Source organism: Chlamydotis macqueenii, chromosome 4 (genome assembly GCF_036417535.1).
Source record: "Chlamydotis macqueenii isolate bChlMac1 chromosome 4, bChlMac1.mat, whole genome shotgun sequence".
Taxonomy (NCBI): Eukaryota; Metazoa; Chordata; class Aves; order Otidiformes; family Otididae; genus Chlamydotis; species Chlamydotis macqueenii.
In genome coordinates this window covers 70502071-70517868 of record NC_141559.1, presented here as the reverse complement: position 1 = coordinate 70517868, position 15798 = coordinate 70502071, and the positions used below count along the sequence as shown (strand labels likewise).

Sequence of the window (15798 nt, the reverse complement as noted above, 5' to 3'; positions counted from 1 at the left end):
ATCCGACCCCAGCCTGAACTGATCTGTCACAGTAATAGCGATACTATACAATCAGTGATATCAAAATGTGTCCCTAAGTAATTTTCTAGAAGATTTCTGGCACTGCTTTTTGTCTCCCTGAGATTTTAAAAGCAGTATTTTGTTGTTTCAAAAGTGCAACAAAAAAAGATATGAAGATTTTAGATGTTTTAAGTGTAAGGCTATGAGAGCTCTTCATAGCGAGTGCCAGTGAAAATGCAGCTCGGGGGTGTGGGTATCAGTTCTGTGTGCAAGGTGTATGAGGAACTGCTTTTCCAAGCAGCAAGCAGTAGTGTACAGCTACATGTTATGGCTAGCTCTCTGCTCTTTAATTTCTGTTGGAACGGGTCATGAACAACACTAGGTGGAGCTACCAATTTAATACTGAAATAACTGTTTCTACCGTTTGAAAACTTTATGTCAATGCATAAGCTGAGAAACTGCAAATAATTGCAGTGAGAGAAGGGAGGAGTGGCTAAATTTGGGGTACTACTTGCCTTTTTTTGTTTTTTTTTTTTTTGTTTTTTTTGTTTGTTTGTTTGGGTTTTTTTAACAGTAGTGTGCACAAAATTGAAGTGATAAGAGAAGTAAAAATTTGTCCAAGCTATCTTGGTCTCTAGAAGTTTTTAGTTTCTTTTTTGTAAACTCTGTTTTAACCAGTTATCATGGTAATTCTCAGTGATTTTTCACCCACGCCCTCAGGCATTAACTAAGGAGAGGAAAAAAAGTAGTGTCCGTTCTATATTAAGCCATAAAATAATGTTCCAGATATCATCTGTGATTATAGTTGATCCTGTCATAATGGTCAAACTTAAAATACATAGTACTGTCAAATTCCGTGCTACATTGCTTCTGCTGTTCTACTTTGTGGATGCAAATAGGATCGTAACATCCATGCTGTCGTCTCACAGTCAGCAAATGCCTCATTCATTCAAGACAGCAGTTTTAATAACTTTTTAGTATTTAGGCTGTGAGGAAGATTTTAAAACCATTTAATACTGAAAGACTATGCAGGACTTTATGTAGGAGGTGTAATTTTGTTCATGAAATCTGACTACTCTGTATTTTGTTGATCCTGCTATTTGTTTTTCAACTTCAACATTAGGTGTTGGTGAAATTTGGCTTTTGAGTTACCAAGTTGAATTATTGTATGCCTTGTAAAACTTCATAATGTGTCACATCCAGATCTTTGATTGCTTCTTTGACCTTACTTTTGCAGACTATAAATTCTTTATTAATAAGAGTTTTTATTTTTGGCATACATAAAATAGCCTGCTACAGAGGGAATGTCTTTAATTCATTTTTAAAGGAAGATTTTTAGCAATGTTGAAGACAACTGGAAGAAGAGTTAATAGAAACTAAGACCCTGACCCATTTTATCAAACTTTAAATATTTAAACTGAAGTACCTAAATTGGGTCTGAAAAGCTTAAGAATAAGTAATTGCTCATTGACCTTCTTGATTTGACTGTTAGCTATAAAATCCGTGACTGGCAAAACTCATGGAACTGGTGATGCAGTGATCTAAGCTTACTGACTTACTTGCAATTGCACCTTTATCCTCTCCTCTTTATCACGATTCATTTGCTTTCTCTTGCACCTTGGTTTTCAGCTTTCTGTGATAAGGAACTTTTCTGTTTTGTCATCTTGCCTGTTTTGTCCTGTCTACCGTGATTCTCTCCTCTGGCAGAACTTCTGCCAGAGATGTGGTATGATCTTCCACTGACAGCATGAGTTACAATGGGGAGAAACTTGAAACTGGCCTGTTAAAACTCTGATTTACAGCGGGGCACGTACAGAAGCTCCTCCTTCAAATTTCTATCCAAATGTGTGGTTATTTCTTGTCATTTGGCTTAAAAATTGGAGGTTGTATTAATCGTAAAGTCTGTGGCAATAACGGTGAAAACTTGGGCTTTCTCTACAACACACATTTTAAGGAAAAATTATAAATAATGAAAACATTGAATGAGTACCAAAGACTGAGTGACTGACGTTGTTATTGATTGCACATAATAAGGGAAGGACCAATAACGATATGTACCGTTGCTTTTATTTAATATTAGAGCCTTGTCTTAAAGAAAAATAACTTAAATAATTTAAATTGTTTTCTTGCTGGCTTCATATACACATTTCAAACCTAACAAAGCCTTTTGAGTATCATACTCATGATCAGTGAACATGTTCAATGGCAGGGTATTTTATAAGAAATGTGCAGCTAAATCATGAGATATTACATCATCACTGTTCCTACTGATAGTAGCTGTCTCTGAGCTGTCACTTGTGATGTTGTTAACTGCAGTCTCTCCCCAAGAATCTTTGGAAAGAAGGGAAACTCAACAATCACGAAATGCTTTAGGGAAGAGTATTTGAGGAGTGGAGACTTACTTGCTTCATCAAGGGGCCTTCGTGAAGCTGTTACTCCATCCTCATTTTCCATCTGAGTCTGCGTGCCCTAACATGCGCAAGTAACTCTCTAGGCATGGATTGCTGGGGGATGTTACCACTATCCCATATCAGATGATCTTAATATGGTCCACTTCTATCTGGGTCCGTGTGGAAATGGATGTGAGAATGGATTTTCTGGCTTTGCATGTGCTGAGAACTTGCTTGTGCCACAGACTAGTAATAAAAAGCCCCATCAGTATAAGCTGAGGGAGAGATCTGTCCTAATATATTTAACAAAATGAGTTACTTAATTGCATGTGTAACTATCAATGTGCTATCTTAACCAGGCTGTGGAAAGCCTTTCCATCAGATGTCTCGGAAATCAGACTATTTCAAATCTTTCATCATTCAGAAGCTGCTTTCTCAGTGCAAATTAGAACATACAGCTTAGAAGACCACTGTTTACAGTTGTGGTAGAGATTTTGCCACGAATTTATGAAACCCATCTGCCCTGACCAAAGGAGAGCAGTTCAGCTAGTGTAATATAAATGGAAACACTATATTTTGCTGCTTTTCTGTAAGTTATTAAAAATAGTTTTATAACATTTAGAATAGTTTTAACGAGAGGGGAAAAAAAATCCTGATGTTTAGATGTCAAGTAGATGACATTGTTGGAAGCAAGTAAAACACAGACTATTACTTCTAATTAGTTTGCCTTACTGTTTGCTGGCTAATCTGTGCTTGTGTACTAGCTAGTCAGTAATCAGAAACTAATTTTCAAGCCAGATGAACCACGTGCTGCTTTTTTCTTGTGCAGTCACATGGGATGGGAGTGAAGACATTTTGCTGTAAACCTTGGGGACATTAGAGGGAGCTTAAAAGTTTGTGGAGGATCTGGGAGCTCCACCCTGACTGTGGATGACCCTGACAGTGAAGATGCAGGAAGGAGCTGGTGGTTTTGTATGTGATGAGAGATGGTGAGATGGGGTGACATGAATTGTCTGTCGGCATTCCTGTGGCAGAGATTGCAGCAAACACGGGAAGATCTGGAATTACTGCAGTGATATAAGAGATCTCTTAAGGGTATGAGACCAGCTTTGCAAGCTAAAGATCCCTTCTTTTACTTGTATTACTGCGTTAGTATAGTTACATTATACATACCTTGAAGGAGTGGGGATATTTTCACACATAAATAAAAATCAAAATTAAAATAAGAATGTGAATTAAGGTTTTCTTTCCTGTTTTTAAAGGAAAATATAACAGGCCTTGATGACTGTATCATTAGGAAACCCAAGATGAACGTAAGATAAGCTGCTGTAGGAAAGTTTTATCATCCTGTCATCTATGGCTGTGGAAGTACTTGTTAAATACATTTATACAGTATGCTTTTCTGGTGGTGATCTACAGTGTGTTAATATTTTACTGACAGGACTCCGTTTTTATTAATTTAGTAAGAAAAAATATATTACTCTATTAGAAAAATATTAAATGCATAGTATATAATCTAAAATAGAAATAAATAATGGGAACAGGTTTTAATGAGTCTTATAAGTGACTTGATATTAAAAAAAAAAGTGCATTGTTTCCCAATATTCTTCTTTACTAAGGTTTGAATTCACAGATGCGGCTTTGAACAACCTGGTCTAGTGGAAAGTGTCCCAGCCCAGGGCAGGGCAGGGGGGTTAGAAAGAGGTGATCTTTAAGGTCCCTTTCAACACAAACCATTCTTTGATTCTATGATTTCATAGTGTAGCTACTTTAAAAATGAAGCTCAGTATTTAGGATAATGGAAACATACGTTTAAGTAAAATAAGTTCCTTTTTTTTTTTTTTTTTTTTTTTTTTTTTTGTATTGTACTACTTTCAACATTTGAGCTGTTCCTTTGTCCTGCTTGTGTTTGTGTTTTTAGACTTGAAATATACCCCATTGGACTAAGTACTGAGGGTAATGATATATTTTCTAGTCGTGTTTTCTCCTTATCGGCTCAGTATTTGATTATGTACGAGATAATAGCACATATTGCCTTTTCTACATCTCTTACTAGTCAAAAAATGTTTCAGAAAACCTCTCAGCTTTATAGTAGCGTTTTTATCAGTGATGGTTATTGTACTTTTTTACTTTTTTCTGTGAAAATCAGTGTTGCAGAAAAGCTTCTGTAGAGATGGTGAGTGGGAAGAAGGTCTAAAATGTGTACTTGTAGATTTTAAGTTGGAGATTTATTAAGTGCTGGTTTGTCTTATTTTTCAGCCATATTATGTCTGAGTATGTGAGGATGACAGATACAGAGCGTGATCAGATAGACCAAGATGCTCAGATATTTATGAGGACATGTGCCGATGCCATTCATCAGCTGAGAACAGAAGGTAAAATGAGCAACTCTTAAAAGTTGTGGTTTTTTTTTTTCCTCAGTTATTGATAAAGGCTAATATAATGCTGAATATTGGATGGTGAATCTGAGATGCTTTTGGAAGGAGATTGGTGAAGTGTTATTGCCTTGTTGTTTGCATCTGTGTAATCCCATTGGATTGGTACTATACTTAATTTTCTTTAACATTAGTGGAAGGACAAGCCAGAGCATATAATTTTATTTATTTGTTGAAAGACACTAATGAGCAAGTGTAAAAAAGATAGTCCTAAATATTTACTGCTTGAATAAGAATTCAGCACTGTGGCACAGAGGCGTGAACCACAGCTCACTAAATTCAGTGATTGTCTCTTTCTAGTTTGTCCACCTGGAAGGTATTACAAGTATAATCTTTCCAAGTTTGAGATAATTAAGTAACTTTAACAGAGTCCTGGTAAAGTAACAGCATTTTTGACAACTTGAATATGGGATCATTTACAATACTATCTTATGAAAGTTGTAGAGAGAACTTCTATTTTGCCATTTTCAAGCTGTCTTGCTGTATTTGTGTGTTTTATCAATATACCAAAGGTTTTCATCAGCTTTGAAATGCCATCTAAACATAGTTTAGTGTTATTTAGAATCATTTAAAGTCAGTCATGCCTGGGAACTATGTAGTATGAAAGTAAGAAATTATTAATATACATTAATTAAAAGGATGCTTGACACAATAAATTCCAAAGACTTTGCATAGTGTATACACTGGAGAACTCGGAATGTTAGAAGTTCAATATTTTAAGCAAGTCAAGCCTCTGGATCTGTTTTGCTGTGCTTAGCTTGATGACATCTATTCTTGTTTAGAAATTTGATTGAGGTATATGACTCAGTAGCATATATAACAAATTAATTACATAAATATTCCAACACATTAGTTGTTTTCAGCTTTTGGTTTGTTGTAATGATTTGCTGTTTTACAGAACCTATATTTAAATATAGCTATGTTTAAAATAAATACTAACATATAAAATGTTAATAGGCTCTTGAATATCACTTGTATATCAACTGCAAATGCAAACTTTTGTGCAAGTCAGTAAAAAGTGAAAAGATTGTTGTATCTTTCTTTTGTGTTTCAGCACACAAGGGTGTCCAGTCTGCTCAGGTAAAGGAGCACAGAACAGCTGTCTTGGACTTCATTGAAGATTACTTAAAAAGTACTTCGTATTTATTGAATGATTAAAAATGAATGATTGTCTTTTCCAAGAAAGAAATAATACTCTTCTAACCTGAAGTTTTGTTTACTGCTATTTTGAACAGGAGTGTGTAAGCTGTATTCTGAACAAAGAGCCATCCGAGTTAAGCGAGTGATAGATAAGAAGAGGCTGTGAGTAGTGTCAAAAATAGTTTAACTGTGCCTTTCGTTTGTAGGACATTCAACACAACTATTACTCATGTTTAGATTCTAAGGAGATTGTTTTAATGCAAATATTTAGTGGAATGAGCAACTTCTGCTGTCAGCAGGTGCATTCCAGGACTCTTTCACACTTCTGGCACATGGAGTTAAGTCTGTAAATGGCAGAGTGCCAATATAGTGTTGTACTTCTTGTTTATGTAAATAATTAAAGCCCCATATCAGTAAAATGTGGGTTAATAAATCTACTGGACTTGTACAAATAGTTTAGAATGAAGTCCTGGACATCGGTAATGTGTCTCAAAGAGACTATTTAGAATACTGTCTGTTTAGGTTCAGGAGACATTCACTTCTCTCTCCTGTTCTTTCTCTATATCTTTTATTCTTTTTTTTTTCCCTTTGTTTTTGTTTTTTAAACCACTATCTTTCTGCTAAAGCAAGTATTTGGGTTGTGAATAAATGCTACTTGAGATGGCAGATCTTCATGGCAAGTAGAAACATGATTAAAATAAAAATCTTGAATGTAACTTATTAACAGAAACAAAAGAGTTTCTACTTCCTATCGTTCCATATGCCCAGGCTGCCAACATAGAGGTGAAGATGTCTATGAGAAGTTAAAGATTATGTGCTTGCTGGCTTTTTGGTCTGTGATTTGGATTGGTGTTTTTTTTTCAGTCAAGTGTCAAGAAACATACTTTTTCAGTTTCTTTTTCTGCTCACTCCCAGCTGTAAGAATGGCAGGGAGAATGAACAGGTTTGCAATTTATTTAATGCCTGTGTCTTCTCAATCTGCATTATTTGAATTCTAACCTTAAGTTCAGTTATGTATATTTTAGTTTAAAAATAACAAATTCTAGAACATACACATCAATAAATAAATTCTTGAGTGTTTTTCTAAGACTCGATGCTGCTTTATCAGTTTGGTGCTTGGTTCGAGTAGCTATTTACATTGAAACTAGAGAGATATTTTCAAAAGTCCATACGTACATTTTATTCACAGTGATTCATCATGATTAAGCACAATTAGATTCACTCAAATATATCCTCCTGAGACAGAAATAGTAGCGCAAGCCAAAACCAAGTAAACAAAATACACCAAACCAGTTCTTAAGTTTGGTAAGAAATAATGAGAGGAAAAGTAAGGCATTGGTATTTTTGTAACGTCCATAACTTTTCTTAAAAGACTTATAGAAACAAACTATGCAATATTTTTCTTGTGTAAGAACACATAACCTGATCAGTATTATTCACACTAAAGAACTTCAAAGAAAAATAGCATGAGTCCTGCAGTTGCAGAATTGGCTAACCAATACCAGCTTTGCTGTTTGTTTTACTCATGTTATTGTTTGCATGTGAAATCACAAGTTCAAGATTTCTCATATGACTAAACAGAGAAAACAGCTTTAGTTAATGTATGCTAACCATGGAGCAATGAAAGAGCTATTTCAGAACTTAGAATACCACTTAAATAAAGAGCAGTAAGGCATTAAAAATAGCCCAGATGTGATGTAATGGCTACATTGTAATTTGAATTAAAATTCAATTTAAATAAATCACAGGGCATAAACCAATCTTTATGATGACTTGAAGAAAAATAGTCTTTTTTCATATGCCTTCAACTAGTTGATTGCAATTTTCCAAGGATTTCAGCACATGTTTTATGTGATAATTAGAACGTGTTCTGTCACTTAAAAGAACTAGGCATTCTTTAAATAGTGCATCCCAGGCATTTTGTTTAGTTCTGATTGAAACAGACAAAAAACAATAAAGGAATAAATTTCTTTAAAAGTAAATTAATCCTAGTGCAGATCATCTTTCATGTAGTTCAGTCAACTTAAAATATGTGTGTATCAGACAGTACTGAAAGGTTTACAATAAAATATACTTCATCATGTTTTCTTTTCTATCAATAGACACCCTAAGCACTTCAGCAAATTGCCTGAGTGTTGTGATTTTCTTATATAAGTTGTCTTTAAGTATTAACATTTTTTTTTTTTAAATTAAAAAGTTCACCCAATTACAAAGGCCTAGTTTTCCAGAATGAAAAGCTGAGAAATAGAAACATAAGCAGCTTTTTCCGTAGAGGTACTTGGGTATTTTCAGTTTTTATGTTCATTGTGATTCAAAATTATCTTTCACTTCCATTTTAAACTTCTTTTTCCATTAGAATATCTTGTGAACTATGTATGCAGTTATTCAAATCAAGCTGATATTTTTATTATTGGGGAATTGGTGTTTTACTAGTATCAGAACTATTATTTGAACTGCATGGGCATCCAGATCCGTCTTTTTTTTTCCTCAATATCAGGCAAATTTGGGACTTGAGAGGGAGGAGATGAGAAGTTCTTTTTTTTTTTTGTAAAATTACCAAAACCACAGTACTTGCAGAGTTTTTAGAACTATGAAGGGTTCCCTGTTACTGTTTATTCTTGTTTAAAGAACAGTCACTCATTGATGACTAATGCATTCTATTCTGTTTTTCTCAGAATTTTCTAATTATGGGTTAGAATTTAGACACAATACAAAGAAGGAAAGGAACACAAAATGCAACACTTTCTGTTAAGGAGCAGAGGAAGACTGCAGATCATAATGAGATTAACTGTTGAGAGGGCAGGAAGTTATAAAGGTGGCACAGCAGGTGATTCAGCCCATTGGTTTTTTGTTTTCTGTTCTTTAGCTTCTCTAACAGCGTAATTGCCAAGCATATGTGTCTGCTGTGTCGTAGTTACAGGATTCATTGTAGGCAGCAATAAACCACAGAAGTTTACTGGAAAAAAATATGTTGCCACTATTTTTGAACTTTTTTGGTGCCACAGTAAAACGTACTTGATAAATACTAAATATATAATCAATCACTGAATATGCTTCTCATTTTTTGCATTGCCTTTGTATTAAAATTACATAGCGGGGACTTAGGCATAGTATGTATCTGTCCACTACATGCAGTTTTTCATTCCTTGCTTCTGAATTGTCTGTTGTGTCTTTTGGCAGACAAGGTAAGGATGACTTCCATCCTGGTTAAACTATTCTTCAAAACTAGTTTAATAAAAATACTTGTTCCAGGAAAAAGACAATTCGGTTGTATTTTCTTACTTTACCTTTATGATAATTGATGATAAAAAATAAAATTGTAATTATTACTTGAAAAAAATTAAGTAGTGGTATTGGGTATTGCTCCTAAAAAGAATTTTCAATACGACCAAAATGTTATTGGATTTTTGTTTTTTGTTTTTAAATGTATATCTTAATACACTGATTTTTTTTTTTTTTTTTTAAGGGAAGTTTAATAAAATGTCTACTTTTTTAATGCTATATCCTTCAAAATTATCTTCAACTCTGAACATGTAATGTATTTTGTTGAGGAATACTGGTCATGCTTTCTTTGCTTTTGTAATAATATTTCAGTGAAAGTTGCTAAGTACGTTTTGTGTCTTGACTGGAAAATCTTTAATGTGACGCTTGCAGGAGTTAAAGTGTCAAATTTAATAATCTGTGGTTGTTCTTGTTTTGGAGAAATACAGCTGTGCAATATCAGTTAAGTTATAGGCTCTTGTGCTTCTAGGTCCAGACTTGAACCTGAGCAGACCAACGTGTCCAAATCATCTCTTTCCCCTGAAAAATCTTCACAGAATCCTTTAGATGATTCTGAAGAAAAACTTTCTGCTGAGGAAAGCAAAGGTAAGAATAAAATGTAGTTGCATTTCACTTTCTGTGGCAAGGCCTGTCTGTTCAATAGTACTTTCTTCACATTACAAGGGCCTGTTCCTGTGACTTGCACCTTTTCTATTTTCATCTTCCTTGAGTTGATCAGGCTTTTGTGAAGCACATTGTGAGGCTGAGAAGCAAAACCTTAAACTTTTTGACATGCTTTTTCCAACCAGCTGAAAAAGTCTTATGCCTTGCTGGATTCCTCATCCTGTCAATAAACTCTGTGTGAACTTTTTCCTTTTTGTTTATTTTCACCAATATCCATCTACTTGCATATCTTCTGAGATCAGTCTGATTTTTCCACGTTCCTTTCACTGATGGTAAGGAACTGGAAAGTGACTCAATGACTTTCTGGGAACATTTTCTAGTTTTTCAGTACAGAGACTTTGATTTGGACATCTCTACCGTAGGAGCTACCTTTCAGGTAGAATATGCTTATAAGAAGGGAGGTTCTGTCCGGGTCCAGTGCTTTTGGGTATGTTCTTCTCCACAGCATTGAGTTTCCCTGCTGGAGGGATTGCATCTTATCTAGTGGGCATGAGACAGCCAGAAGTCCAAAGCAACATCTCTGATCCCAGGGTCATTTCAGCTGGTGCTGTTCTTGACAGGACTTGTGAACATTGCTTTGGATTCTTTTGTGGCCTCCTTCTGAGGCCAGAGGATGAGAATCCCTTCTCTTAGCTCTTTCGGTCTGTCCTCGGATGTGTACGCTGGCAGAACTTTGTTGCAGAGTGCCTTTCAGAGTACCACCACCATGCAGATAATGTCAGGTTCCATACTGGAAGAGAAATCTTGTTTCTGTGATTCTGGAGTTGCTTTCCCTGGCTTGAGCGGTCTAGAGGAGTCCAGGGTACCCTGCGATTTGCAGCATGAAAACTGGTTTTGGACAGAAACAGAAACTGTATTAAATGTGACGATTACATTAGGATATTACTTCAGCAAGACAGAAGAATTGCACTGGATGGCCATATTACTCTGGTAATCAGTTATTGTTTCTTTAGTGATTTTTATTAAAAGAGTATCTGGTTGGTGACGTTACGGCCATACAAAGAGTGGATTCTTTTGAAGTGAGTACTCCATTTCTGGATGAAGATTCTAATACTGAACATTTCACAGTGTGTGAAAGGTTTCATTTTCGGGTACAGCTTATCTTCCTAGCTAGTTTGTACCGTCTGCAGCCCTGTAAGTATGCTTTTTTTTTTTTTTTTTTTTTTTTTTTTAATCCTTGACACTGAATTTATTGTAAGAAGTAAAGGTTTTGATTATGTGTCGTTTCTAGTGCTTACTACATTTTAATAGTATGTCTTAAGTGATGCAGTGCACAGGCACATAGATGAGTTTCACCTTAATATGTTATCAGTGTTTCGCAGCTGTGAGCTAGTGCCAGCAGAGAAGCGGCAGCGTAATAGCATCTTCATTGCCCTGTGCTCTTTCCTTGTTACTGAATATCTCCACAATCTCTCAAAGCGTGCGCTCCTGCCGCAGTGTCATTACAATTTTTAGCTCCGAAAATCTGTGCCACACCAAGGCAAATGCTGTTCTTTGGTTGCCTTGGACACAGCAAACCACTGCAATAAACAGAAATTAAGCTTTGTTTATTGCACGTTAATTTGGATTACTCCAGTTTTCACTTTTATTAGTTTATGCTTTAATTTTTTATAAGAAAGTAGGGATCTTGTCACACAAGTGATGCTGATGCAGTACTTCTGAGGGATTGTGGACTAGTCTTTGAGAAAACTATGAAACTTGTGATGATTCCTCACTATGATTCCTCACAAGGGTAAGTGTTGGTTGCTGCTGCTTATAAAAATCAACCTTGTGACTTCACTGGTAGGTGGTTGTTAAAGCATGGAAATAGTGTGAAGGAGATGACTGGGAAACAAGAAGCAGTTGAAATTTTGTAGCTTCTGATAATTTTTTTTTTTTTAACACGTAGCTTCTCAAATTGTTAAGAAATAGGAGAAATTACTGGGTTTAGAAATAAGCTGTTTCATTCTCAGGATGTTGGTGGTTTAGAGACTGGTGATCATTTGTATTTATGAATTAGCCATCAGCAGCATGCCTGGGTCCCTTGCGTAAACAGCTCAGCTGTAAATATAGTTCTTCTGAGAGCAGCGTGCGGTCCTGTCCTTAATTTGAATGTTATGATGAACAGCTGAGTGTCCTACTTGTCGTGCTGAAGCACAACATGGGTTTTGTCTGTTTTTTTGGCAGAAACCAAAGCAAAATGTGATTACTTCTGTTATGAGGCAAAGCACCTGTTTACATTAGAATTACACTGGACATGCCTCATGGTAGGAAAATAGTCTCTCTGGAGATGCTTTATATGCTGACAGTATTTATTTGCATATTACAAATTTGACATTTAGTTTATGGAAAATAAGTGTAAATAATGAGTAGCTTTTGAACTGGTCCACAAGCTTAGCAGCTGTCTCCTTTCAGCATGGAAAAGGATGCCAAGGATTTGATCGTTATTTTGTATCTCTGTCATGCATTAACAACTACTTTCTGCAAAAGAAATGTGGTTTGGCTTTTGCTGGATCAATTGTAGAAAAGCATTAATGTCAGCTCCATGAAAGCTGCAGAACAACTTTCCCAGAAACGTACTGCAGTGACAGGAGGAACCCTGGGGAGATAACGTGTTTCTCACTTACCTCTTACCATAAGTGTATTTGCTTATTAGCAATCACACTGGATACAAGTGCTGGTTTTTTAACAGTGCTGACAGCACCTGGAAGTAATTGGTTCCTCTGGGATAAGACAGGAACATATCTTTTTATTTTCTTTGAATCCAGTAAATAATTCACCATAATTTTAATATAATGTAAATACATTGATTACTTAAACGAGTTTTGTGTTTCTATGAAATAGACTTGAAATACTGATGATACCCCACGGAAAACATAGTGTCGAGTCCTTTCTAAACAATCTTTAAAGATATTCTTGTTTTTATTTCTTATTGCTTGTAAGAAAGAACAGATCTATTTTGGAGTTTTGTTGGGTGGATTGTGGTTTGGTTTGTTTGTTTTTTTTAATTTGTTTTATTCTTTATCCACATTCTTAATTTATAACATTGTCATTATTTGTACATCCTGGTTTGGTTGTTGGGAAGGAAAATATACATTTATAAAGGAGACATACACAGCAATACTCTTTTATAATATTTATTTTTCAGGAGTTTTCACAAATATTGTAGTGAAGGATAAAGGGGAGAATTTCTCCTTGTAATACTTTTCATGTATTTGTTTATGAATAGGATTACTCTTTTCAGAGGCTTTCTAAGAGAAGTCACTATCTGAATGATGATGCATTGCTGCTTATGCAATTGAAAAAAAAATTAGGTTTATGTCGTGGTTTAGCCCGAGTCACCACACGGTTGCTCACTCTCCCTCCCCCTCCCCCGCAGGATCGGGGAGAGAATTGGGAAGAAAGGAAAACTTGTGAGTTGAGATGAAGACAGTTTGCTAGAATAGCAAAGGAAAATGACAATAATAACTAAATGTAGGGATACTAAAATATACAAAATGAACAGTGCACTGTTCCTCACCACTCGACATCCCAATGACCGATGCAGCCCATCCCGAGCAGCGATCACAGAAATGAAACTGAGCAGCAAGCAAAGGAGCAAGAGAGAGGGATGCCCCCCCCAGCAAGCTCCTCTTATATACTGAGCGTGACATTTATGGGATGGAATACTCTCTCTGGCCAGTTTTTTGGTCAGCTGTTCTGGCTGTATCCCTCCCAGCTTCCTGCACCTGCACATTAGCAAAACCTGGGAAGCCGGACAGTGTCCTTGGTCTCTTAAGCAACAACTCATAACATCAGTGTGTTTATCAACATCCTTCACCTACAAAATCCAAAACACATCAGCTACTGAGAGGAAAATTAACTCCATCCCAGCTGAAAATAGGGCAGTATAGAAGGTTATAATAAAACAAATGAAAATACTTCTGAATGCCTGAAAAAAATGACTGGGACAAATAGGAAGTGTGAAGTCTATGAAAAAGAGAGAACTAAATCTTTCTGTACTTTAATTTGCAGTCTGCATCTGATAAATCAAAGCAGGTTCAGCTTTGATTCATTGTGGGGTGGTGCAAATCTGTCTTGGTTTTTGTAAAAAATGCCACAGCCAGTAGGGAAAAGAGAGGCCCTCTCAGCAGCGCAGTCTTATTGTTAGGATTTTAAACACTGATGCTAGAACAGCTTCAGAAACAGTAGGTTCCTGCAGCATAGTTTCTTTTCTTTCCTATTCTAATTTCTTAGTCTATAATCAGAAGTATGTAATTAAGCCTAAAAATAAATCTTCCAGAAGGGAATATCCCAGAAATAGCCTTTGAAGATCTTTTATGCCCAACTCGTACTCAGAGTTATGCAGATAATTAGCTTTAATCAAGGCGGAAGTGCTATTGAAATCAGTGAAGTAGCTATGATGTGTCAGGGTTAGCTTGTGGGATGAGATCTGATTCCTGTTGTACACAGGAAGACCCCTTGCACAGCGGGCTGTAGGATTTGCCCTGTAATATGCAGTTTGAACAACGTGGGGAAATCGAGTTTGTTCTGTGAACTTTGCTCAAAATGTCTTTGAGATTCTGTTTTTACTTTTTGGGATGAGGAGCTGGTGGTTTTGTCAAGTCTCATTGGAAGATAATAGCTTTGCATATAGACTATCATTTTGAAAATTGTGTGTTTTCTTCTGTTAAAAGACAACTGCTACAGTATTTTGTGCCCTAGCAAGTCTTAGTGCATTGTGAGTTGTTTTACATCCTTCACTGTCAATGTATTGGTACAACTCATCATAGTTCACAAAATTAAACATATGTATAGATTTTTGTCCCAGTTTAGAAGTTCAATGTTATTGCTCTAATTTTGTGCTGTAAATATAGGGTGAATCTCAGTTAATGATGAATGAGATATAACAATTTCATCAGGGTTCTGAAATGGATGAAATATGATTTTCACTTTACTGCCCAGTGTCCTGCATTGTCTCAAGTGTTTGGTGGTTCTGTTACAGAGAAGAATCTGCCTGATGCCCAAAGTAACCTTGGGTTATGGGGGGATGGCAAAGGTGAAGATGAGCTGTCACCTGAAGAAATACAAATGGTAACTATATCTTGTGTCTTATTGTCCATTTTATTACATTTTCTACTGTATTCATATGTGTTAAGAAAGTACAGATTCACCCGAATTCATTTTCAACTTTCATTTCATGCAGAATAATACCATAACAAGATACACCTTTTGTACATGGCTTCCTGGTTCTTCTGGTAGTAGATAATATTTAAAATTCCTACAAAATACTTACATGGAGCCATGAAAATAGTAGCAACTATTTTTCAACAATTGAAGTTGAAATTGTTTTTAAAATTACAATCATGAATTGCTTTTTAGTCAGGAAACAATAGAAGTCAAGGCAACATCAAAAAAAGCATTATGAAACTTATAAAAAAATAAAGTCTTGGCTGGTTTTTACTTGAACTATTTCTAGAATACACCTTAAATAGTTACACTATTTAAATATAACTATTGAAGTTTTACTTTATTTTATTCCTTGAATTTTTTTTTTATTATCAAAATCAGATTGCTTTACTAGAAGGAATAGCTCCATCTTTCTCTCACAACTGAATCTCATTAATTTTACCTTTTCTTCATTTCCCTGATATCAGCACATTTATGTATTGTTTGATCCAATTCTGCTTACAGTTGAACTGATATACTACAAACTTTCTGACAGAGGCATGACTGCTGACAACCTGTTAGATTTGCTGATATTCCTAAAATTTATTGTTTTGAACATGGCTCAGAACTCTTCGAAAACCTCTCTACGTTAGCACACGTTGCTTTGCTTTGTATAAAGAAAAACTGATTTATAACTAGCCAGTAGATGTACAGTTTTCAAAATGATGAGCTTTACTGAGGCAGAGGGCTGCTGTAGTATG

The 15798-nt window shown here is 35.6% G+C and overlaps 1 protein-coding gene across 5 annotated transcripts in view; it reads left to right on the top strand.

Annotated features, from left to right (window-relative positions):
• The window catches only part of STX18 (syntaxin 18), a 65682-nt gene that overhangs the window by 39258 nt on the left and 10626 nt on the right, over nucleotides 1–15798 (top strand). For all 5 annotated transcript variants that reach the window (XM_086747820.1, XM_086747821.1, XM_086747824.1 and 2 more), the window contains 5 exons: nucleotides 4650–4765; nucleotides 5880–5957; nucleotides 6061–6127; nucleotides 9717–9832; nucleotides 14874–14962. In XM_086747820.1, coding sequence (XP_086603946.1) covers nucleotides 4650–4765; nucleotides 5880–5957; nucleotides 6061–6127; nucleotides 9717–9832; nucleotides 14874–14962 — 466 coding nt within the window. The remainder of the gene's footprint in view (nucleotides 1–4649; nucleotides 4766–5879; nucleotides 5958–6060; nucleotides 6128–9716; nucleotides 9833–14873; nucleotides 14963–15798) is intronic.